Source organism: Pogona vitticeps, chromosome 3 (assembly GCF_051106095.1).
Source record: "Pogona vitticeps strain Pit_001003342236 chromosome 3, PviZW2.1, whole genome shotgun sequence".
NCBI lineage: Eukaryota > Metazoa > Chordata > Lepidosauria > Squamata > Agamidae > Pogona > Pogona vitticeps.
In genome coordinates this window covers 28,324,548-28,348,252 of record NC_135785.1, presented here as the reverse complement: position 1 = coordinate 28,348,252, position 23,705 = coordinate 28,324,548, and the positions used below count along the sequence as shown (strand labels likewise).

At 41.4% G+C, this 23,705-nt stretch overlaps 1 protein-coding gene across 1 annotated transcript in view; it reads right to left on the bottom strand.

Annotated features, from left to right (window-relative positions):
* Positions 1 to 23,705, bottom strand: part of ERICH6 (glutamate rich 6) — a 41,602-nt gene that overhangs the window by 8,029 nt on the left and 9,868 nt on the right. Inside the window, exons 8-17 of the mRNA XM_020781843.3 lie at positions 21,270 to 21,305; positions 19,581 to 19,639; positions 19,034 to 19,150; positions 10,190 to 10,288; positions 9,942 to 10,099; positions 8,129 to 8,211; positions 5,244 to 5,407; positions 3,833 to 3,918; positions 3,016 to 3,174; positions 1,189 to 1,420 (exon numbers count right to left, since the gene is read on the bottom strand). Coding sequence (XP_020637502.3) covers positions 1,189 to 1,420; positions 3,016 to 3,174; positions 3,833 to 3,918; positions 5,244 to 5,407; positions 8,129 to 8,211; positions 9,942 to 10,099; positions 10,190 to 10,288; positions 19,034 to 19,150; positions 19,581 to 19,639; positions 21,270 to 21,305 — 1,193 coding nt within the window. The remainder of the gene's footprint in view (positions 1 to 1,188; positions 1,421 to 3,015; positions 3,175 to 3,832; positions 3,919 to 5,243; positions 5,408 to 8,128; positions 8,212 to 9,941; positions 10,100 to 10,189; positions 10,289 to 19,033; positions 19,151 to 19,580; positions 19,640 to 21,269; positions 21,306 to 23,705) is intronic.

Sequence of the window (23,705 nt, the reverse complement as noted above, 5' to 3'; positions counted from 1 at the left end):
CCCATATACCCATATGAATCACTTATATAAAATACAGTGTGGAATTTGTGCACATCCCTGTATGAACATCTGTAAGAATACATTCCACTGAATACATTCTCTTAGTAGCTATGTATATAATTGCATTGTTAATTTTTGAAACTAAAATGCTAATACAAGTTTTCTGTTGTGGAGTTGATGACAGGACCAGCTACAAGAGAAGAATTCATCCATACCATAACTATATGTGACCATCTTAACTGAGAAGCAATTTATGAGGAAAGTTGCAAAAGAAACCCTTGTACTGTGGCTGAACTATTTAATAATTCATAATAATAATTGTGTACTGTCGTTAATTCAGACTTATGTAAACCTTTTTCAAAGCTTTATACGTAGAGAGTACTCAGAAGTGGTTTACTATTCCCTTCTGGGGATGCTCTAGGATTGTGCAGCTAGCTCAAAACTATATAGGCTGGCTCTTCTGGGTTGCACAATGGGGTATTTGACTCCCAGCCTCTGGCTCCACAGCCAGAAACCCCACTCACTGAGCTATCAAGCTAGCTTTAATCAGGAGATTCTGAACTTGGAAGATTTCATTTTATGTAAATCTACTTTTCAATGAACACATTTTTCTCTGTCTAAGGATGTCTTTGCCCCATGTGTCTATATCCAGTAGAAACACAGTATTTGTTTCAATTAGCTAGAACTCTTAATTTTCCAAATTTATATAAATGCTTTTGAAGTGCTCTGTGGATTTTAGATACTCCCCAAGATTATTTAATGGATACTTAACTGGATGAGAGCCAGGGTGATGTAGTAGAGGATACAGAATTGGACCAGAGTAAGAATCCGGAGACCTGGATTAAAATCTTTGCTCAGCCATGGAGATTCATTTGGGGGAGAGTGGCAGTGACAAAACCACTCCTTGCATACCTTTAAAACCTCTCTAGAGGCACCCTAAATCAAAAGTAATGTGATGGAACATAACATCTACTTGCACAAACCCAGTCAGCCTTGACTGTTAATCAGTCAGTGACAAATTTAATTTCATTTTCAAGTATTTTGAAGTTAGCTGCTCCACTGCCCCTTTTCCCAAAAAGGCTTTCTTGTCCACCCACAAAACTGCCCCATTATTTCTTGTCCTGCTCTGAATAGATAAACTCTCACCTTAGTTTCTTTAAGATAAAATACCTCTATAAAATAAAGTACCTCTACTTTTGTTCCTACGTTGATTTTTGCTTGTTTCCCCATTGCAAGAAAAGAAATGGCTATTTTGTCTTGTCCAAGTATCCTAACACCGACATTCTGGTTCAAGGATAGAAAGACCGGTTTAAACGACACGCTGGGGTTGCTTTTCTGCAGGTGGTTTGGCCAGATCCATGCCTTCACTTTGTTGCCTGCTTGGTCTGAATAATGGCCTCCTCGGATTGTAATGTTTATCCTGAATGTGGAAAATAGTAACTTCACAAGAGCTCCAAAGGGTATATTCTATTCCCACCCACTCCCCAGGTCTGTAAGCCTCATCACATCCAGGTACCACTAAACCCAAGAGAGAGAAAAAAACTAGTAATACATTGGGACTGATTTTGACAGAATCACTGCTGCCTTGTTTGCCCACTATGCCTCATTGAGGATGTTGTTTGATTGCTCAAACATTCAACACAACTCCTAAGATTGCTGTCTCCGTAGCTGAAAAAAGAAGGCTGCAATGTTCTTTGTGGATACCCTGCACTACCAGGAAGACAAACAAGTGAGTTCTAAGTCACATGAAGCCTGACCTTTCTCTGGAAGCAAAAATTGTGAAACTGGTGCTGTCATACTTTGGGCACATCATGAGAAGGCAAGACTTACGTCAAAAGACAATAATGCTAGAAAGAGTAGAAGGCAGCAGGAAATAAGACTAAATAGGAGACAGATTGACTCCCTAAAGGAATTCATAGCTGTAAGTTTACAAGAGCTGAACAGGGCTGTTCAGTACAGGATATGTTGGAGGTCACTCATCCATATGTCCGAGATGACTTGAAAACATGTAACAACAGTATTATTTTGACAGTGATAACTATATTATTGTCTTGCAGAAAAAAAACAACGCCTCATAGTATTCTGGAATCTTACTGTGGTACAAACCTTTAGGGTCTGTAGTCATCAGATGCATGGCTATCCTGAATTATAGGTGTATATACCCATGGAGGAAAAGGTTACAAACAGTAAGGTCAGAAGACAATGAAATGCAGAAAGAACAAGCAGTGACATTTTATGAGCAATTAACATTCTCAAAACAGTTGCTAAATAACATCCCCCCCCAAGACCTCTATATAAGGAGAATACAGCACCAAGGGAAAGAGGAGAGAATGGACAGAAGGGTGCAGAAGGGGTGTGGTTTTGGGACTGACAGCTTTCAATTCTAATCATAGTGAATTTTTTTAATAAAGCTCTCCAAACTGCTTTGAGGCATGACTATTGAAATAATATACTGTAACATTATCTGAACTGAAACTATGGGAGACAGTATCTGATTCAGAGGTGGAACACTTTTAGCCTTTCAGATGTTTGGACTTCCATCTCCAATCAGCCCATTCAGCAATGTCAAAGGTAAAGGCCCACAGGACTTGGAAGCCGAAAACATCTGGTGGGCCAAAAATTCCCCACCTCTGATCTAATCGGTTGTTCAATTTAAATGACTAATGCATCATTTTCAATTACTTAGACAGCCTTTTAAACAAATAACAGAAAACTGAAAAAGAAAGGCATCATCTCAGAAGCAGCATTTCTCCTTTTCTGCAGCATGGGTGAGAACATGGCTTCCAAGATCCCTGCTGCTGTGACAGCTGAGCGTCAGTTAAAATAAAATATATGCTACCTTCAAAAGAATTGAAAATGCATACAGATTTTATCAACTGACTGAAGGATTAAACTTCCCTACAATTTCAGTTAATCACCTAACAGTGTCCCAATGGAATGTATGATCCATTAGAAACTGAGAACAACAACAACAACAAAACAAAAACCCACACCCTCTACGTTAAATGAACTTACCATACGTTCCCATTTGGATGATAGCAAGTACTATTACCACAGGACTCAAACACGGCTTGGATTTCAGCATTCTCAGGCTTGTCTTCTTGAACGATACAAATGTACCCTGCATCCGTGTTCTTTTGTACAACCATAATTGCCAGATTTCCAGATGGATAGCTGTGTATAGATAAGGTTCCTATGACTGCTTCACTTGCCACTTCATTGGGCAAGTGGGTGATTTGAGTGAATTATGATTTTTGTGCATGTGTACTTTTAGAATAAAAAATAAGTTATAAAAATAGGAAGTAAATAAGTAAAAGGAAGTCATTGCCAAGAACAATATAATGGTGTGATGGATTACAGCAGAAAAGTGGGTAACACGGTTTATCGGTTGTATCCCTGAACCCATAAGCTCCACAAAATGGCAATCACACGCCCAAAAACTTTTGGGGGAATAATTTGACTCTGAAATGTGATTTTTTCCCCTCCAATGGCCATATTAGTTCAGGATAAGCTATTTTTTAAAAAAACAAAAGAGCCCACGAGGAAGTAACATACAAATGGCAAACTTCACAAGCTTCTGAAGGCTGTTATTTTGTGGCTTAGTTTTCAAGTGTCCGGAGGAATGTCAAAGTGGTCTGTGGCCCTCCAAGATTGAATGGCCAAGCTTGAGGGAACATCTCTTGAACATTCACATTCCTGGATCAGAGCCACCACTAATTAAGGTTTGCCTGTCGTCCTAAAGACCTTTTTTCTGCTTCAATGCTGGCAATGTCACTGATGCTCTTCACCACCCATACAGTGAAATGGAACAAGATCAGCCATAAAAGGATACAATATTTGTGCAGTACCATCTGGGAACATGGTAAGAAACTTCACACCATTTTTGTAGTATTGTTGTAAGAATTGTTTTTTCAGTAACTGCACATACAGGGAGGAAAACAGTGAGAAAAACACATCAAAACCGTTTTTCAAAATAAGTATTCAGAATCCAAGATCACCAAGCACAGAAGAGGGAAGTGAGAGACGGGGGACAAAAAGCCAGTGTTTTGTCACATAACTTGGCTGACTGCATTGTCCCTTCCAGATGTTCTGCTTCAAATGACATAGTTGCATCTGCACCTTCCCCCATATGAAGTTCCGAAAGGATTCTGAGAAGACAAGCCAGCAAGCAGTAGGTCCAACCATATCTACAGAGTAGGCAGAATTTGGAAAGATTTCGTTTTTAGACTTCAACTCTCACAAATTCCTAGCCACCATGGCTGGTGGCCACACTGGCTGGGGGATTATGAGACAGACATATTTCTAAACTCTGAGAGTGGGTTTTACTGTCACTTTTCTTGCCCTGCTAAGACAAAACTATACATCTTGTAGGCAAACATTCGAATTGCCATTCTGGAAGCAGCGAAGGAAAATAACAAAACTAGTAACTGGCCGCTCAAAAGTGGAGGATCCAAATACTGTATGCATAGACTTTGAGACATTACAGAAGGAATGCTACTTTAGGAAGCTACCATACTGTAGGTCTCCCTATGGGTCTTTCTAGCCTAGTACCGTCTTTTCTGGCTGGCAGTGGCTTTTCAGCATCTAGGCAGAGGTCCTTCCTATCACTTATTACCTGATACATTTAATTGAAGATACCAGAGACTGTACCTCCAACTTTCTTGCCACTGAGCTATGTGTGGGCAATAGCGATCACAAAAAACTCATTGTAAAGCGGATTCGTCGTGGAGCGGGTAATCGTTAAGCAAGGCACCATTGTATAAAATTAGCATATATGGGAAGGAGCTACACTGGAATGTTTCTTTCTAAAAGCAGAAAATAACCCATAAAGCATTCAAAAATGCAGTTTGTTGCCTGCTACAGAAAGCAGTTCAACTCCAAATGGACTTTGCCCTGGGATTTTCCTGAACAAGATTAGGCTAGCTGTGTAAATGCTTATTACTGTGAAGAGAGCATTTAAGTGCTATGTACAAACAGCATGTGGCTAGCTCCTTTCTTGATGCTCATATTCAAGGATAGGCATAGAAAATGTACTTTTTTTGGTCGACAGCTCTTAGAATTCCACAGCCAAGGCTCAAAGGTCAGTAGCCACGCCAGATAGGTGATTGCAGGTGTTATAATCCAAAACATAACTTCTCCTAAACCTGTTCATGCATAAAACCAAGACTACAGGAAATGCTTTTTATTCTCTAAACAGAAAGTCTAAAAGGGCATGTGGTGCTCCAATGCCAGAAATAGCTTACCTTTCCCCCTGCAATGGTGAAATCACAGAAAGAGATACTGTAGTTCGTATCTTGGCCCTCTGGTACTGTTCTTCCCGTCAGCTGGAGAGGAAGCCTTGTCCAGCCTGTTAAAGAAGGTCTCTCTTGGGACAGAGAGTAGGAAACTGTTCTTAACTGTTTATTGTCTAAGGAATAAAAAGCAACATGAATGTTAGTAAGTAAATGTTATTCCATAAAATCAATCTGTTGAAGAAATGTCACTAAGGTAAGGTTTTGAAAGGGTAATGTTAATCATTTAGGATTGTAACCAGTTCAAGATTGTGCTATGCCTTTATCAGGATGAATAAAATATCACCATTGTACCTAGTGTAAGCTGTACCCAAGGTAACACCAGAGGGGAAAAAGCAATAACGGAGCTGGTGTTTTTTTGCTTGCAGTTGTGTAAGTGCTTGTGGAACAATGGGTGCCAGCAAAGCCAGGGAATAACTTGTTATAACTTTTCAGGGTTTTCCAGGTAGAAAATACTTAGAAGTGGTTTACTATTCCCTTCTTCTGGGGCCACCCCTGGGATTGTGCAGCTTGCCCAAGGCCACACAGGCTGGCTCTACTTGCAGGAGGCACAGTGGGGAATCAAACTCCTAACCTCTGCCTCTCCAAACTCTCCTGAACCACTGAGCTATCCAGATAGCTATCTTTTATCTGCTGCGACTTAAATAAATCATGTTTGTGTGACTCATTCAGCAATCTATGGCCACTATCTCATGAGGTATAGATGGACCTGGTTCTGTCAAAAGAAACAGGAAGGGCAATTTCTCTTCTATTCTAAAAACTTCTTCTGCAGGAGTGGGAAAGGATGCAAGGCTGTAGAAAGGTAGTAGGCAGGAAAGAAATTCAAATTCTTTTGTGAAGTTGGGCACCAGCACAATGTTAATTTTATGTCTGGGTTACAACAGTTAGAGACAGAAGGTGTTTCATTTGGTTCAACATTAAGCCTGACAAAGACTTCTGGAGGAATCAAAACTTTGGTCACAGCTTTTTATTTATTTAAAATATTTTTGCCCTGTGTTTCTCCTAAAAAAAGATTCAAAAAGGCTTCCATCATTAAAACACAATATTAAAAGCAAAAAACAGTACATAATTCAAATATTTAAAAATGTAATAACACTACATTAAAAATGTTAGGTAAAAGCATGACTTAAACAGATTTAAGAGCAACAAAATAGAAACCAACCCATTTATTGTCTTCTAGATGGTCGGTTAGTAAGGAAACACCTGGCTGAAAGGTATTTGCCTGCTTCTGGAAGGACAGCAAAGATGGGACCAGCCTGGCCTCTTGTGGGAGGGAATTCCAGAGTCTGGGAGCAGCAACAGAGAAGGCCCTCTCCCATGTCCCTACCACGCATGCCTGTGAGAGGTGGTAGCACTGAGAGAAAAGCCTCCCCTCATGATCTCAACCACCCAGGCAGGCTCATAGAGAGAGAGAGATGTGGTTTTTGAGCTAGCTTGGACCCAAGCCATCTAGGCCTTTTTAGATGAAAACCAAGCACTTTGAATTATGCCCAGAAAGAGATCAGCAGCTGGTGGGAGTTGCTGGAACAAGGGGTTTATCTGATATCTGTAACTAGCCCAGGTTAACAATCTAGTTGCAGCATTTTGAACCCACTGAGGTTTCTGAGCAGTTTCAAAAGGCAGCCATGTACATACTATTACATGCATAACAATAATCCAGACAGGATGCAACTAAAGCATTTGTCACTGTGACTAGGTCAGACTTCTCCAGGAATGGCCACAGCTTGCCCACTAGGTTTAACTGCAAAAGCACCTCTGGCCACCACCAAAACCCGGCTAGACAATGTCCAAAAAGTACTGTATAGTTAGGAATCACCAATTGACTTTCTATAGAGTAATGGTTCCCAATGTTGTTGTTATGTGCTGTCAAGTCACCTCTAACTTATGGCGACCCTATGAATGATCAATCTTCAAAATGTCCTCTCCTCAAGAGACCTGCACAGCTCTTGTAAACTCAAGCCTGTGGTTTCTTTAGGGAGTCAGCCCATTTCATAGTCAGTCTTCCTCTTTTCCTGCTGCCTTCAACCTTTCCCAGAATTATTGTTCTTTCTAGAGAATCTTGCCTTCTCATAAGGTGTTCAAAATATAACAACCTCAGCTTCATCATTTTTGCCTCTAGAGATAGTTTAGGCGTTGTTTGCCCTAGGACCCACTTGTTTGTCTCTCTGGCCATTCAGTGTATAGGAAAAGCTCCAGAACTATACTTCAAATGAATTATTCTTTTAAAGAAAAAAAATATATCCTATGATGGTTCCCAATAAAGATGCAAAAATTTGTGTTTCTGAACAACTCCCAGACTTCCATCCCCAAAACGGTTTGGGGAAGTCTGGGAATCGCAGTCAAAAATTCAATTTTGCATACGTCTGGTTCCCAACATAGAAAAACATTGAGTTAATTTCTCAGTTTCTAATATTTAACCTTATCTAATTAATTTTTAAACTTAATGGTCTAAGATCTATTACTGATTTATATATTGTGTTACCTATTATGTGGTGTAGTAGGTGATCTCTATTTAAAATAATATCTGCTTGCACAGTCATCTGTTCACTCAGCTAAAGTCAATCCTAAGCAGTGGTCATTACTGGGAGATTTGGATAAAGTCAATTCCAACTTATGGTGACACTTTCCAATGGTTGTCTAGATATAAAGTACTCAGACGTGGTTTTCCCAAGGCTATACAAGCTGCCTCTTCTCCTGGGAGGTAGAGTGGGGAATTAATCTTCTCAGTCTCTGGCTCTACAGACAGGTACCCTTCTCTCTAAGCTACCCACAAGCATAAATCAGCAATCAGATTCTGGCCACTGTCTATTACATCAACAGAATAAAATTGCACTCACAATCTGCACCATGTATTGGAAAGAACTCCTTTTCATGGTCCGGTACAAAGGTAAGCTGCCTTGTCATTTGTCTCTCCTTCATTCTGCAAAATCAAAACATAGATGATATGTATTCCCTATACTGAAGCTAAGGTTTAGATGCTTTTGGAGACATAACATAGGTAACTGCTCAGGTAGCCACTACCACAAAAAAGCACCTTCTGGGTATCAAATACCCCTGTATATCTATCTCAGCCGTATCTTTTTCTGTAATACCAAAGCCATCACTTCTTATAACTTTTAATTAATCCTTAAGAAGCTGGGTAAGAGTTTCTGAGTTAATAGGAAAACTCAGATTCAGAGACTAGAAACTGAAAATAAGTAAAGTTTCTTGAATTAGTGATCCCCATCCCACTCTTTCCCCTGAAATTATCGGTGCTACCAGCAATCAAATCTCTCTAGAATCTTATGAGGCCTTTTGTGCTAAGTTAACTGAGCTCAGGATCCAAAATCCATTTACAAGCAATTCCACAACCTCACTAAGTTTTCCTCCATAACCTTTTTCACACAAGACAAGAAACTACCATGTCCTCCAGAAAGAACATTTTAAATCACTAAAATTACTATTTTTAAACTACTTTACATTTATTTATTTATTTATTTATTTATTTGATTGATTGATTGATTGATTGATTGATTGATTGATTGATTGATTGAATTCTATCCCTCCCATCTAGACCAAAAGTCTACTAAGTAGTTATCTCCTATTAATTAGCTGAAATCCTGTTGGTGCAAATATGCCAGCAGAAGGCTGATAATGTCATTAGCCAGTGGCAATTGTAGTTATCTATCTACTTCTGTCCAATAGTTTTTACAACTCCAATGCAATCCTTTTCATCATGTGGAAGTTGTGGAGGCCACAGGATGGGAGGTGAGAGTCCTTATTTATGGAAGGCCTCCCCCTGGTGGCAATGTCATCGTAAAGGTAAAGGTAAAGGTTCCCCTTGACAATTTTTGTCCAGTCGTGTTCGACTCTAGGGGTTGGTGCTCATCCCCGTTTCCAAGCCATAGAGCCAGCGTTTTGTCCGAAGACAATCTTCCGTGGTCACATGGCCAGTGCGACTTAGACACGAAATGCTGTTACCTTCCCACCGAGGTGGTCCCTATTGATCTACTCACATTTGCATGCTTTCGAACCGCTAGGTTGGCAGGAGCTGGGACAAGTGACGGGAGCTCACTCCGTCGCGTGGATTTGATCTTACAACTGCTGATCTTCTGACCCTGCAGCACAGGCTTCTGCGGTTTAGCCCACAGCGCCACCACGTCCTTTGGTGGCAATGTCATCAGGTGGCAGCAATTTAGAGAAATGAAAGAATTCCTCTTCCCATCCTGTGGCTCCCACAGCTTCCATGCAATTGAAGAGATTATATGGGAGTTGGAAAAAGTAGGAAGTTTATAATTACCAAAAACTACCCCTTGCTGATTATCATCACCTTTCTGCGGGCATTAAGTTATGCAATAGGATCTCTGCCATTGCATTACAAAACATTTTTATGGCTTTCCCCTGAAAGGCACAAATTTGTTCTTGAAAATAATTAACTGAAAGGTAATCACATATCAAGGGAAATGTGTACTTCCTGCTATTGTGTTTTCTTTTCCTTCAAATCTCCCTGCCTAAGCAACCAGACTTCCAAATGAAGTCTCTATTTACTTTCAGACATCCAACCACAAAACAAAACTAATTTGCAACATGTGGAATGGGGCAAGTTTGTGCTGTGATAAACAGATATTTCCTCCTCTGCCCTAGAAAGCTTATATCCACAACTTGCAGTACCTCTGTCGAGCTCTCTCCCTTGCTTGTTGCCTCTCAACCTCGCTCCCACGGGGCTGATTAGTGGAGATGTCTATCAGCTTTAGTCCTTCCTTTGCATAACGGTTTTTTTCATTGACAATGAATTCATGAAGCTCTCTGCATTGCTGGCAACAAAAAAGCTGGAAAGCAAGGTCCTGCCATTACCTGGAGGTGATGTGGTCTCCTTGGCTTTGTAGGGAGGCCACGAGGAGTACTTTTCTGTTACTTACATATCCATACTTAGCTATTTGTTCCAGGCTTTCAAATGAAGGAAAGTGTCTCAACGGGCTGCCACAGAACTCACAAATGTCTGGAAAGGATTTTTCAAGCTGCAGAGACAAAATGGGGCAATTTTGGGGGCAAAAATATTAGTGAGGATCATGATATGAGAGACTAGAAGGAGAGTGCACGGCTATACATGGGTAATAGCAAGAGTATGAGATAATGTAATTTTGGTACTGATTTCATCCACCAATTTCACACACACCCTATTTTTCTTTAGCATATGCTTCCCATCTGTCATTGTTCACATACCTGTTTGGGGGCATATTGGGAGAAGGGGAAGTCTTAAGATCATGTGGATCTATGACACACCCACACCCACCATAGACCTCCATCATCCCCTCTGACAATGGAGTGGACTTGTGAATCATCCTAAAGGGATGATCTAGGCAGGAAGCAAGGATTCTCTCCATTAGCCATGCAACTGGCTAGGATAGAAATGTATCTAGGTTAAGAGGCTATCTAACTGGCCTTATCTGTGCCCTTTTTAGTTTGATGCAGTGTGAAGGCAAGAAGGCCAGTGTGCCATCCTCTATAGAGCAGAAGCCAGAGGAGAGTCAAGGTTGCGTGGTGGGAGTGTTAGTGGAAATAGAGCAAAGTGATACGGCGTGGAAGGGGTCATTGGAGGTGTGTCTAGCAGAGGATAAAGGAGAGGAGCAAGATCTAATTGTGTGGGAGGAGGTTATAAGTGAGGAAACAAATGCGCGGGAATTCAGAATTGTGACCGGTGGGGAAATACCTGAGAGGAAGGATCGTGCGGTACAGACCAAGCTGAGTGGCGAATTTGGAGAATGGCATGGACTGTTGAAGGACTTTCCGAATCTCCAGCTTGGAGGTGGGTTGCTGCCTGACCCGAAGGATTACCACATGAAGGGGGAAGATCTTGAGCCTCTGGAATGGACCGTGGTTGTGTACCCACACAATCAGCATGGGGGGAGGAGGGTGATCCGTCCCAGTCCCTCTTTTCCCCACCAACCGTGCGAGGGGGACTGGGCGAGACACCCCTGCTGTGGGACAGCCTGTGCCATGAGGAGTACCCCGCTGAGGCCGATAACAGACAGAGAGTGGTTTGGTCCGGCCCCTCTGTAAGAAGTGATTTGATAACTCCAGATGTTAAAGTTAAAAGTTACAGAATATTGCCAGAGTTAAGTTTGATGGATCCTTTTGAATCTGTCGAGTTGAGTTTGTTGAATAATAAAAAGAAGACTGTTCAAACTTCTGAGATGCCTCCGACCATTTTTCCCGCCCAAACCCAGGGGCCGCCTGAGCATGATCACGAACCCAATCACATGCAGATGCAAAGATTATTTTTCCAGACTGGTTTTGGGGAAATAATGCTACATGTTTATTTTGCTGATTTTTCGGTCCTGTTTGCTTTTATTTTACCTTATTTGTACATTTGCGGTTGATATCGTATAAAACTTTTCTATCAGGTTTTTTTTTAGCAACTATTGTGAAAGAAGTAAGGAAGAGTTATACAGTATAAGCCAATTATTTTGTTATGGTTAGCTCTCCTTAATAATGGCATGCAAATGTTATGCATGTGACAGTTGGCACACAAATCATGCAATGATGCTTATAAGTGCTTTCTGAGCCCATATCTTCTTGACACAAAATTTAAGACAGAAGAAAAGAGAATGAAACAAAAGAGCTTTTTTTAAAAGAAGAGAAATATTCTATTTCACCAGATCTGCAAATGTGGGTGGAATAATTAGAAAATGTGCCGTTTTTGTAACATGTGACCCTCCTCAGAGTCCCAATGATATCATTTTCATTTACTCACAGTGGAAATAAGAAAAAAAACCATGGGGGCCACATTTGCTGTCCACAAATTAATTAATGTTTAGAAATGATTAGGAAGAAAAGAGTCCAGTTTGGTCCTGTTAGGACTGCAGTAGCAAGTAAGTGACCAGTGCAGGGTGTTCAGCAACACAGTTATCCCATGCTGCTACAGACAACAGCAGAGAAGCCTCATTCTGGTGTAACAGCCCCACAGAGAACATTGACACAGGCAAGTTCCTATTAGATACATCACTTCCTGTCAGGGGTGCATCCATTGTGCTTTTGCTTCCTCCCCAGCAGGTCTAATAGGTTGAGAGCTGGCACCTATGTCTTTTATTATTGTGTTTTAAATTGCATTATATTTGATTCAGTGTCATGTTTTTAATAAGACTGCTTCTCAATAAATAATTGTATCTTTGATTATTTTTCCTTTTTGGCCAGAAGGCAAGGTATAAATAAATAAATACTTAAAGAGTTATGACAAATGATACAGAAGTCCATGTTTATCTGCAAATGGCATAAGAAAATAAACAACTACTGTACTTGGTTTTGTGAGGCTTTCCCAAGAGAAAGCAGTAGTTATTTAGTGTCCTGTTATATGACATGATCAGCAGAGGGCAATGTTCAAGCTGCTAGAATAGTAGTTCTGTTCTCAAAGATGTTAGATATAGATTAAAAATTGATTTATAAGGAGTGAGAGATTCCCATCCACTTTACAAAGAAGAACAATCACTAATTTTCAGCAAAACCACAGAAAAAAGTGAGGGATGACAAATAAGGTTGTGTGCTTTCCTTCTATTTGCTTGACATAACCATAGAAATGTGCAAATATCAATAGACACGGGAGTTTCAGATTTTTTTGAACAACAGATCCTATAATTGTCCCTTCTAAGAATTCCACCTGACAGATCCACATCTAACAGATGATTAAATGTGGCTCTCTAGTCAAAAGGGCTAGCTGGGAAGGCTTCATGGCCTAGCATAGGCCTAGCTCCCTATTCCATTTAATACTTTTCCAATGTATAACAGAGGAAAACAGACACCATAATTGTAATTTAAGCAAGGGATTTGTAGCATGATAGCAAGGGAGGTAAATGAGCAAGCCATTTCTCCGCAGTCTAGATTACATCCTTCCAGATCATAGGTTGCCAACCTAAGGACGTTCCAGCAAGTTGTTGGTAGAACAAAGATGCTAAATGTATTCTCAAAGGCTTTCACTGCCAGGATCTGATGGTTATTGTGGGTTTTTCGGGCTCTTTGGCCGTTTTCTGAAGGTTGTTCTTCCTGACGTTTCACCAGTCTCTGTGGCCGGCATCTTCAGAGGACTGGAGTATGGAACTCTGTCCATGCTCTGTTGCTGTTTGTTGGACAGTTGAGTATTTATAGCTGTGGGGAGAGATTATCTGTTACTGTGATTGATGGGTGTCATTAACTGGTCTTTTTTGTGCAATGATCCCCGGTCCTTGTGGCTGGGTAGAGTTCATTGACCTTTTACAGGCTGTATTTTTCAATATTGGGTGCCAGGCCGTGTTTAGTTTTAGGCCTTCTTCCTTTTTGTTGAAATTCTGTTCATGTTTATGGATTTCAATGACTTCCCTGTGCAGTATAACATAATGATTGCTGGTGTTGTCCAGTACTTCAGTATTTTGAAATAGAATTTCATGTCCAGCTTGTTTTAGGGCATGTTCAGCTACTGCTGCTTTTTCCGGTTGTTTTAGTCTGCAGTGTCTCTCATGCTCTGCAGTGGTGAGGGGGTCCCTTTTGTCCTTTGCTGTCCATAATATTTGTTGTATTTTTGTGGTGGGTCTGAAGGAGTATACCGGCTACCTTGCAGTTGTGGACAGGTATCTATTGGAACCACAAAACGCAGCATTCATACCAGAATCAAATAACATAAGAGACACTTTTTTGCACAAAAAAGACCAGCTAACGACATCCATCAATCACAGTAACAGATAATCTCTCCCCTCTTACAGTAACAAATAATCTCTCCCCTCACAACAACAACAAAAAAACACGCTGAACACCCTATCTCCTGAAAAAAGACAAAAGCTGTTCCCACAGCTATAAATACTCAATTATCCAACAAACAGCAACAGAGCATGGACAGAGTTCCTACTCCAGTCCTCTGAAGATGCCGGCCACAGAGACTGGCGAAACGTCAGGAAGAACAACCTTCAGAACACGGCCAAAGAGCCCAAAAAACCCACAACAACCAAAAATGCTAAAGTTTAGCATTTAGATGATATGAATAGAGCCATGCACAGTCCAACGCCAGAATTAATGGAATTTTCCAAATTTGATAATTTTTTAAATGGAAGCATTGAATATGTGATGGGCTCACTGGTCTGGAAATTAGTAAAACTCAAAGTTTAACTTTCATAGGATTGTGCCCTCAATGTTTATTACTGTATCACATCTAATCTCACACTCCAAAATATAAAAATGTTCAGTATATAACAGGAAGGTTCTGAAATCCAGGTCCCAAGTGAGGAGAGAACAGTGTGTACCAAAACTACTGTAGAACTTGGCAGGTACCTTTAGTGTCATTAAAAACTCAGTACATACTAGCAACATAAGACAAAAAGGTACTGTACCTATGAAATAAGCAGGAGTGGAACAAACTCTGCTTTATACAAGTAGAGAGTTAAAATCAGACAGAGGATGGTGGCTATATATATATAGCCACCAGCCTCTGAGGTTTCACCATCCTTCACAAGGTTTCACCATCCTATATACAGTGGTGCCCCGCACAGCGACGTTAATCCGTTCCAGGATTAACGTCGCTGTACGAAAACATCGCTAAACGGAAAGAAAAACCCCATAGGAACGAATCAAACCCTGTTTAATTCGTTCCTATGGGGCAAAAACTCACCGTTCAGCGAGGATCCTCCATAGGGGCGGCCATTTTCGCCGCCTCGGTAAGCGAGGAATCCGTCCTGAAAACAGCGGCGGCCATTTTGCAACCGCCGATCAGCTGGCATTTCCCCCCAGCTGGCCCGCGGGTGTTTCAAAAGTAGCCAGAAGCAGGAGAGGGGGAGCCAAGCGCCAGGCCCTTTCCCTCTCCCTGCCGCCGCCGCTGCCGCCCTGGGAGGAACAAGCCGGCTGGTTGCCGGCTTGAAGAGGAAGAGGAGGAGGTGAAGGGGGAGGAGGAGCCAAGCACCCGGCCGCGCTGGGTCTTTTTCTTCCCCCTTCCCCCTCCACAGCCCGGGAAGGGACAAGGCAGCCGGCTGCCGGCTGGAAGAGAAGGAGGTGAAGGGGGAGGAGGAGCCAAGCGCCCGGCCGCGCTGGGTCTTTTTCTTCCCCCTTCCCCCTCCACAGCCCGGGAAGGGACAAGGCAGCCGGCTGCCGGCTGGAAGAGAAGGAGGTGAAGGGGGAGGAGGAGCCAAGCACCCGGCAGCGCTGGGTCTTTTTCTTCCCCCTTCCCCCTCCACAGCCCGGGAAGGGACAAGGCAGCCGGCTGCCGGCTGGAAGAGAAGGAGGTGAAGGGGGAGGAGGAGCCAAGCACCCGGCAGCGCTGGGTCTTTTTCTTCCCCCTTCCCCCTCCACAGCCCGGGAAGGGACAAGGCAGCCGGCTGCCGGCTGGAAGAGAAGGAGGTGAAGGGGGAGGAGGAGCCAAGCACCCGGCAGCGCTGGGTCTTTTTCTTCCCCCTTCCCCCTCCACAGCCCGGGAGGAGCGAGCCCGGCCTTCGGATGAGCCGCCGCCGCCGCCTCCTCGGAGGAAGAGGTCTCCCCGCTCAAGCTCCCACCTGCATTTTCCCCCAGCTGACCGGCGGGAGCTTGAGAAGGACCGCAGGGGGAGCCCTCTCCCGTGGTCCTTCTGATGCCCCCGCCGATCAGCTGGGGGAAAATGGTGCCTATGGGGAAAAATCGCTAAGCGATTTTTCCCCATAGGTAACATCGTAATACGATCGCTTTTGCGATCGCAAAATCCGCATCGGTATGCGGATTCTTCGTTAAACGGGGCACCCGTTAAGCGAGGCACCACTGTATATAATATAGGAATATCACAAATATAAAGAGCTACTTTCTATCTATCTATCTATCTATCTATCTATCTATCTATCTATCTATCTATCTATCTATCTATCTATCTATCTATCTATCTATCTATCTGTCTGTCTGTCTGTCTGTCTGTCTGTCTGTCTGTCTTTTAGATTTTTATTTAAAACAAAAACATAAAATACACAAATCAAAATATAATATAACTGTGTTCCCCACCACCATAGACGGGACGTCTTGCTATACTCGTCTTCTTCCACTTACACTGGTGCCCCGCATAGCGACGTTAATCTGTTCCGGATTAATCGTCGCTATGAGGAAACATCGCTAAACGGATCGAAAAAACCCATAGGAACGCATTAAACTTGGGGCCCTATGGGGCCCAAACTCACCGTTGAGCGAAGTTCCTCCATAGCGCCGCCATTTTCGCGCCCTCGGTAAGCGAAGGCAGGGCGCGAAAACACTTGCGGCGGCCATTTTGGGTGTCTGGTGGCCATTTTGGAGCCGCCAATCAGCTGTTCTAGGAACATCGCAATGCGAAGATCGGTAAGCGAAACGCTTACCGATCATTGCAATGCGATCTTCGCCCTATCTAACCATCGCAATGCGGTCGCATTAGTGATAAAAAAAAGATCGCTATGCGAATTCGTCGTTAAACGGTGCGCTCGTTATGCGAGGCACCACTGTATATTCTTCCTCTTCTTTTATTGTTCTCTTCTCCAGAACTGCATTGATTCTTGATCTGGAGCTTTCCCCTTTCCTCTTGTTAATACATATTCCAAGAATCTGCCCCAAATTTCATAAAAACTATTCTTTTTCAACTCTCCCTATCTATCTATCTATCTATCTATCTATCTATCTATCTATCTATCTATCTATCTATCTATCTATCTATCTATCTATCTATCTATCTATCTATCTATCTATCTATCTATCTATCTATCTATCTATCTATGCAACATGATTACACTACACGAACACTGCTTCTGGAGAGAATCTCAGATTACTCTGTTTAATTTTATTGGAAGCAGCATCCTTTTCATATTTCAAAATGTTCTTTTTCTTAAAATGGGTTTCTATCAAATTTCTTATCAGGGGAAGTGAAAGATCAAAAGAATAAGATGGGGTGTCGATTAAATCCAAACCAGAGGACAGTGAATCAAATTATGGTAGAATAATGTTAAGCACGATTCTTGTCGTAGCGAATCCCACAGCTTCCCTTTCTTCTTGTCTCTCCCCGTTTAACTTCAGTGGAGTTAGTTCTAGTGTTATCAGAATCTGTGGTCTCCATTTTGGTACTTTAATTTAGCTACAGATCCTGCTAGCTAAGATCAACATGTAGCCAAGATGATTTTTGAACTTTTCTGTCCTTGCCTCCTCCCACAATAGGATACAAAGTCTGTAGATTATATTCTAACAGGAATGTTGTTACCCATCCTTGTTTTTGGAATTTACACATATAAATATATGTCTATCCCAGCAATCTCCATCCTTCCTGGGAAGAAGCAGAGCTCAATCTGCATAAGGATCCCTGGGAACTGAATGGAAGGCTTGCTCCCCCAGCAAATCACTCTTTCCTCTCTGGCACTGATAAACAGCAAACTGTATAAAATTCATGGGAAATCTGCCAGGCAGGGAAGGTTGGCAGTAGGAGCAGGATAAGGTTGTTTATAGTGTACCATCCTTAAATCCCATGGAATGCTTTCTCAGCCTGTAGTGTAGAATGCCTTCTCTGCATGACACATGACCATCAATGACACTGCCTTTGTTTTGATGCCAGGTTAAAATCTGACAGTTCACTCAAGCATCTAGAATGGGAAGCCTTACTTTTTTGAACTGCAACTTGTAGATTTCCACAGAAAACTTGGCCAAAAAGTATTTCCCCCTTTCCACAAGCAAGGATTTTTTTTAATGAGGGGGAACATTTAATCTTATACCCCAGCCTTCATGCAATCAAAGGTTATGAGGTTTCACAAGGACCACACCACACATGGTTTTCTCTTTTTTTCAGCAAAACCTACCGCTTATTCTTCAAGGCTATGCTACACATCTAATATATTTGCAGGGTTTATTTTTTCTGACAGCTCCACAATTCCAGAAGGAAAAGTATCCAGAGGAAGCTGAAATCTTGAAATCTTAAGCAAAGGACTAGCACCAATGGGAAAAGGGCGTCTTTACCCTTCTCCTGAAAATGTGCCACTCAAAATTGCTGCTCATCCCCTCTGCATTGCTGCTCATCCCCTCTTCCCAAGCTGATTTTGCAGCACTGGACAAAAAAAAAAAAAAGATACGGCAACCTATGTACATTTATTTTCACAAAATTACATGAATTAAGGCAGAGTTTTTTAGGATACTTCACTGTGTTTCAAAGACACTTGTTCAAAATGGAGCAGAATCTTATCAGATAAAGATAATGCAGTAGCAGGCACTTCGGATAATGGAATCATTGCACTGGGATTGGATGAGCAAAGGGGATTGAGGACGTGATCAGCTGCCAATGTTCTCCAATTTAGGACAACAACTAAAAATTTTAGAGGTAAAAAAGATTACTGTTGAATGATGTCCTGTTAAGTCTTAACAAATATAATCTGTCAGTCTTGCAAGAGGTGGAAGATTAGCCAGCCCACAGAGATCCAAACATTTCGATCAGGAGAACCTGGAGTGCAAAACCTGTGATACTCCAGAGGTTTCTGGAACTCAGATTTCCACCAGCATGGTGCTTTGGGATGATAAGAGCTCTAGCATCACAAAATCTGGAGGAGCACATTTGTCTCAACTCTCATGTATGTGTTGTAAAAATTATTTTTACAGAATAAATTGCTCCCGGCCTGAATGACATACTCACTGCTCCTTAAGAGAGACACAACTCCTTCACATTTACTAAACGAACAGTGAATAAAAATTAAAAAGAATGATCAAAAGTTTGCTCTGCTCTGTAAAGGAAAATGCACAAATTCTTGTGCATAACCGCAATACATATATAACTATTGAATGGAAAGAATGGTCACCTCTATACTTATATCTCCTCTTGATGATTCTGGTCTGTATGCTAAGATAGTTGGTGGCCCAACGCTGGAAAGTGTGCGCAGTGATTCCTGAAACAACCTTAGGAAATCTTCTTTAAACTAAAACACCAAAAAAGGAACAAACAACAATACACAGTAAAAAATAATGTAGTTTGAAATCTCAGACCTCCTTGCCCAGAACTTTACCCGGGGGGGGGGGGGCAGTTTCTACAGAACAACAGCATACTAAGAGCCATGTAATATTGCTCATGTTCTCCAGAATTATGTTCCTATGCATTGGCCAGTAGCTGTTCCTGGATAACCCACAAACTAGATATCAGTATATATCACTTCCCCAGGAAGTGATATAAATATAGACAGGGATAAGATCTGTGGTATTAGAGGGAATATATACATGACTGGAAGTACTTTAAGACTTTACATTTCTTTAACTTTCATTTGATTATGAGGGGTGAGGGAGAAGATGAAGGCAAGACAGCACAGATAGGACATACATTCCCAATCTGTAATGACCACAAGTGTTCAATACCTCCGTATCGCACAAAATGTCTAAGCAGCTGAGGTCATCGGACATGACAGCATAGATATCTAAACATCAACAAGAAGAATGAATTAAGAAATCAAGTATTCTCTTGTTTTTCATGTCAGAATCATAAAACCTATCTAGATTATTCTTATTTAGAATGTCTACACAGTCCCTTGTTGAATGGAAGGACTGTGGGCAACAGCTCATGCCCAGCTGGTTGCATGGCAAATATAGGATTATTGCAATACAAGCTATGCAGCCCATGTGAAGAAAGAACCATTCACCTTTTACAGGGATGCCTTACACCAGTGGTCTCCAACCTTGGGCCTCCAGATGTTCTTGGACTGCAACTCCCAGAAGCCTTCACCACCACCTCTGCAGGCCAGGATTTCTGGGAGTTGAAGTCCAAGAACATCTGGAGGCCCAAGGTTGGGGGCCACTGCCTTACACGTTCCATTGTCTGTGACACCAGGAAAGTGGAACACACAACTCAGCCATATGGAAGTACAGTATCTTTCAAATGCATATCAGGAGTGACAGGATCTATTTGGATCCCCCTTCCTGAGGACAGAAGCACCCCACCCCTGAATGTAGCGATCCAACCTCCGAACTCCCCTCTCTGAATTACGAAAGTAACAGATGTGTCACCTCCAAAATTAGAAGGGAGGCAATGCATCATGCCAAAGGCTGTGGTAGAAAAGCCTGTGGATCCCCCTTTGCAGTCCTCAGATATTCTCTCAAAGTAGCTGCAAAAGGCACTTTGCATGGCTCTCCTCTAGAAAAGCCTTCCAGACAGTGGGAATGCTGCTTTGGAGAGGCTGGAACCAGAGGAATTAAGAGTCCTGGATATGGCTGAAGAGAGGCATTGTTTCTCATAGCCAGCACATCTCTTTTTGTCCCACTGCAACCGAGCTCTTGGAAAAGGATTTATTGTGTGTGAGGGGAATTTGGTAGTTGTAGTCCAAAAAATTAGTATTTCTAAGCCCTACTATCACCTCAGTTGTTTTCAGGTTTCTTAAACAACTAAACCTTCTGAACACTTATTTATTTATTATTTATTTATTTCTTCATTTTATATCCCGCTCCCATTAGTGCTGAGGCACTACTCTGGATGGTTACATTAATTTGTTTTGGCAAGAACAACTAAGAGTCTTGTGACATCTTAAAGACTAGTAAGTTGTACTGGCATAAGCTTTTATTGGCATTCAGCCCAGTTCATCAGATGCTAACTATAGTCAATAAAAGCTCATTCCCGATAAAACTTGTCAGTCTTTAAAGTGTCACAATGTTTACTGTTTTTCCTGCAAAACCTGTTTGCCAAAGGCAACAGTTGAACTGTATCAGCAGTTTTCTCTCTTTCAGACTGCCTATTGTTCTTCTGCCTATTGTTCTGTCAAGAAGAAAAAAACTCTCTGATTTTATCATGTCATGTGTTTTTCAATTCTTGTTTCACTGATTGCCACCACTACATCAGTGTAAAGTGAGTTCAAATTCCTGCTATATATTGCAGAAAAGAAGACAGAGAAATAGCCACAGACTTAAGGGCACTCAAGGAATCTACAGCTGAGTATGGGATGATGGACTCTGGGCTTGCGTACCCATTTTGATAGCATTATTGTTTTGGACTCACACAGGCTTTGACATAAAAGCTCAAGAGGAAGAACAAATTTATGTCTGAAATAATCAGTTTACCATTCTCAGGAGGAAGCTTCTGCTTGCTCCTTGGAGCTGAAAAGAAAGCAAAGTAAGCATGACAGCCAGCTGATTTTATTTTTAATATGTAAGTAGTTCATTTTTCTCTCTTTTTGAAAACAAGGCCTATGTAGAACAGAGCTCATTCACTTAAACCACCATTGATTCAATGGTCCTACTGTAGTGTGATTTATTATGCTAAACAACGAGATTTTGGACAATATATTTTAGATTTTACACCCATGTTAGATTTTACACCCAAAATAAAACTATGGATTCATACCTGAAGAGCGGATTATCTTTTACAGGAAAATATGGGCCTTCTATAGATATGGACATAGAACTTAAAAAGACTGTGTGCTGCATGTAGGGCTTGGCAAAACATTGATCTAGCACTGGAAAGGGACTGAAAAAAACTTTCTAGCCAGGGAAAAGCGGAACTTTCAGAGAGATAAAAATTCAGGATTTCCAAAGCGCCTTCGTCTGTTCAATACTTGGCCCACTTTTCATTATAACTGCACATCTAGGAAAAAGATTTGTTCTCTAGAAGTGCAATACTATAGTTTTGTCCATGAGTATTATCTTGTTGTATCTGGTGGGAGCTTTAAATAGACTCAATTAGCTTTACATCACTGGGAATCAAACTGGCTCCTGTGCTAATATTTTCAAACACAAATAGTTCACGTAGCTTTGTTTCAAATTGATTCCTGTTATGAAGAACATACTGGATAGTACCTGACATACACTGCCACTCATATCATAAACCTGACAAATTCTTATGATTTGTCCCACATGGTCTAGAACTGTGTTTTCCAATCTCTTACCCTCCAGACTAGACAACTTTTGTGGGCTTAGGTCCCAAATTTGAACAAAAACCAGAAAAAATGAAGAAAACAAACATCAAAGTCTGCTCCAGACCTCCCCAATCTCACTAGAATAAAAACCATGATTCTTGGAGGACTCAGGAACAAATATAATCATTTTTGTGTGTATGTATGTCTCTGTGTTAACTAAATAAAAATTTTGGACTAGCTGGTAGTGGTGGGTTAGTGGCCCACCTCCTACCCACTCCTGTTCTAGATGTTTTGTTGGCTGGAAATGATGGTAGGTGTAGACCTATTCGTTGGCCAAGGCTACCCTAGAATGATTGTGTCCATCTCTGAAAGCACTGTTGAACAATCTGGGCTGAAGAACTGTTGACTCTGGAGTGAGTGTGTTGGGTGGGGGATGGGAGAAGAAATAAGTATTCTTGCTCAAAGTTTTGAATTCTGGGGGCAGCTGGACTATTCATTTTCATTCCCACATCATTATCAGTCACTTTTTTCCCATCAGCTAATACATTTACACTACTTGTATTTTTGTATTGTACATATGTTATTTTGTTTTTGGAGTGGCAACCCCCCCCGCCAAAATTGTCTATCATGTAGCTAGATGGACAAAGAAAGAAAGAAAGCTCAAAATCCTAAATAAAATAGATTAATCACAAGTGATTTACTATGCCAGGGCTGAAATCTCTTGTTTCACTTTGGCTGCAATCAGCTGTATGTATTGTATGGTTGTTTCCATGGGAATTTGTTCTCACTAGTGTTTGATAATACTGATGATGCCACAATGACACCTCCAGTTGGGACATGTTTCTTTGGAAGAAGCAGAAGGGATTTTGAGTGTTTCTCTTGTGAGGCCCAAAGGAATAAGAAGCCAGGCTAAATGTATTTCATAAATACAGTTCTCTGTATTGCCTAAGGAATGCACGTATACACAACTCTCCTCATACTCTGTCAAACACTCCCAAGGAATGCTTACCATATATTCCTCTAAAAATAAACCTTTCTGCCCTGTATGTTTTAAAGTGGTCAGAAGCTGAATTTAGAAGGCTCCTCCAAAATGCTTCCAGTCACGTATCTTAACTATTGCTTCTAAGTTCCTACTAGAGTAGTATTTACTTTCTATATAACTCCCTACCCTTCAGTTTCACAACTCATAAAGGGGTTCTTATTATTAATACTTAGGATTCTCATAAAGAGAGGGAAATCAAAATACAATTAAAATAAGAAATAACACAAATGTGTCAGCAGGCTTAAAACCTGTCTAAACAATGTTTTAAAAAACCTGAGAAAATTAAAGCCCAGGTACCAACAAGACACATAACCCAGCACCAGCGGAGTGTCCTGAGGAAAATATTCTGCAGGCGGGTCTTACATAGAATCACAGAACTGTAGAACTGGAAGAGATTCCCAAGAATCATCCTGTTTAACTTCCTGCCTAAACCATAGAGAAGCCTCTGGTTACCATCAGTCTAACTACAATATAGTCAGAGAAATACCATATGGGGTGGGCTCATGTATATACTAGCACTCGAATTGTAACTGGAAACACCAGCTGTCAGTGACACTGTCTAAGAATTAATGAGATATGTTCTTTTATCAACTCTACATT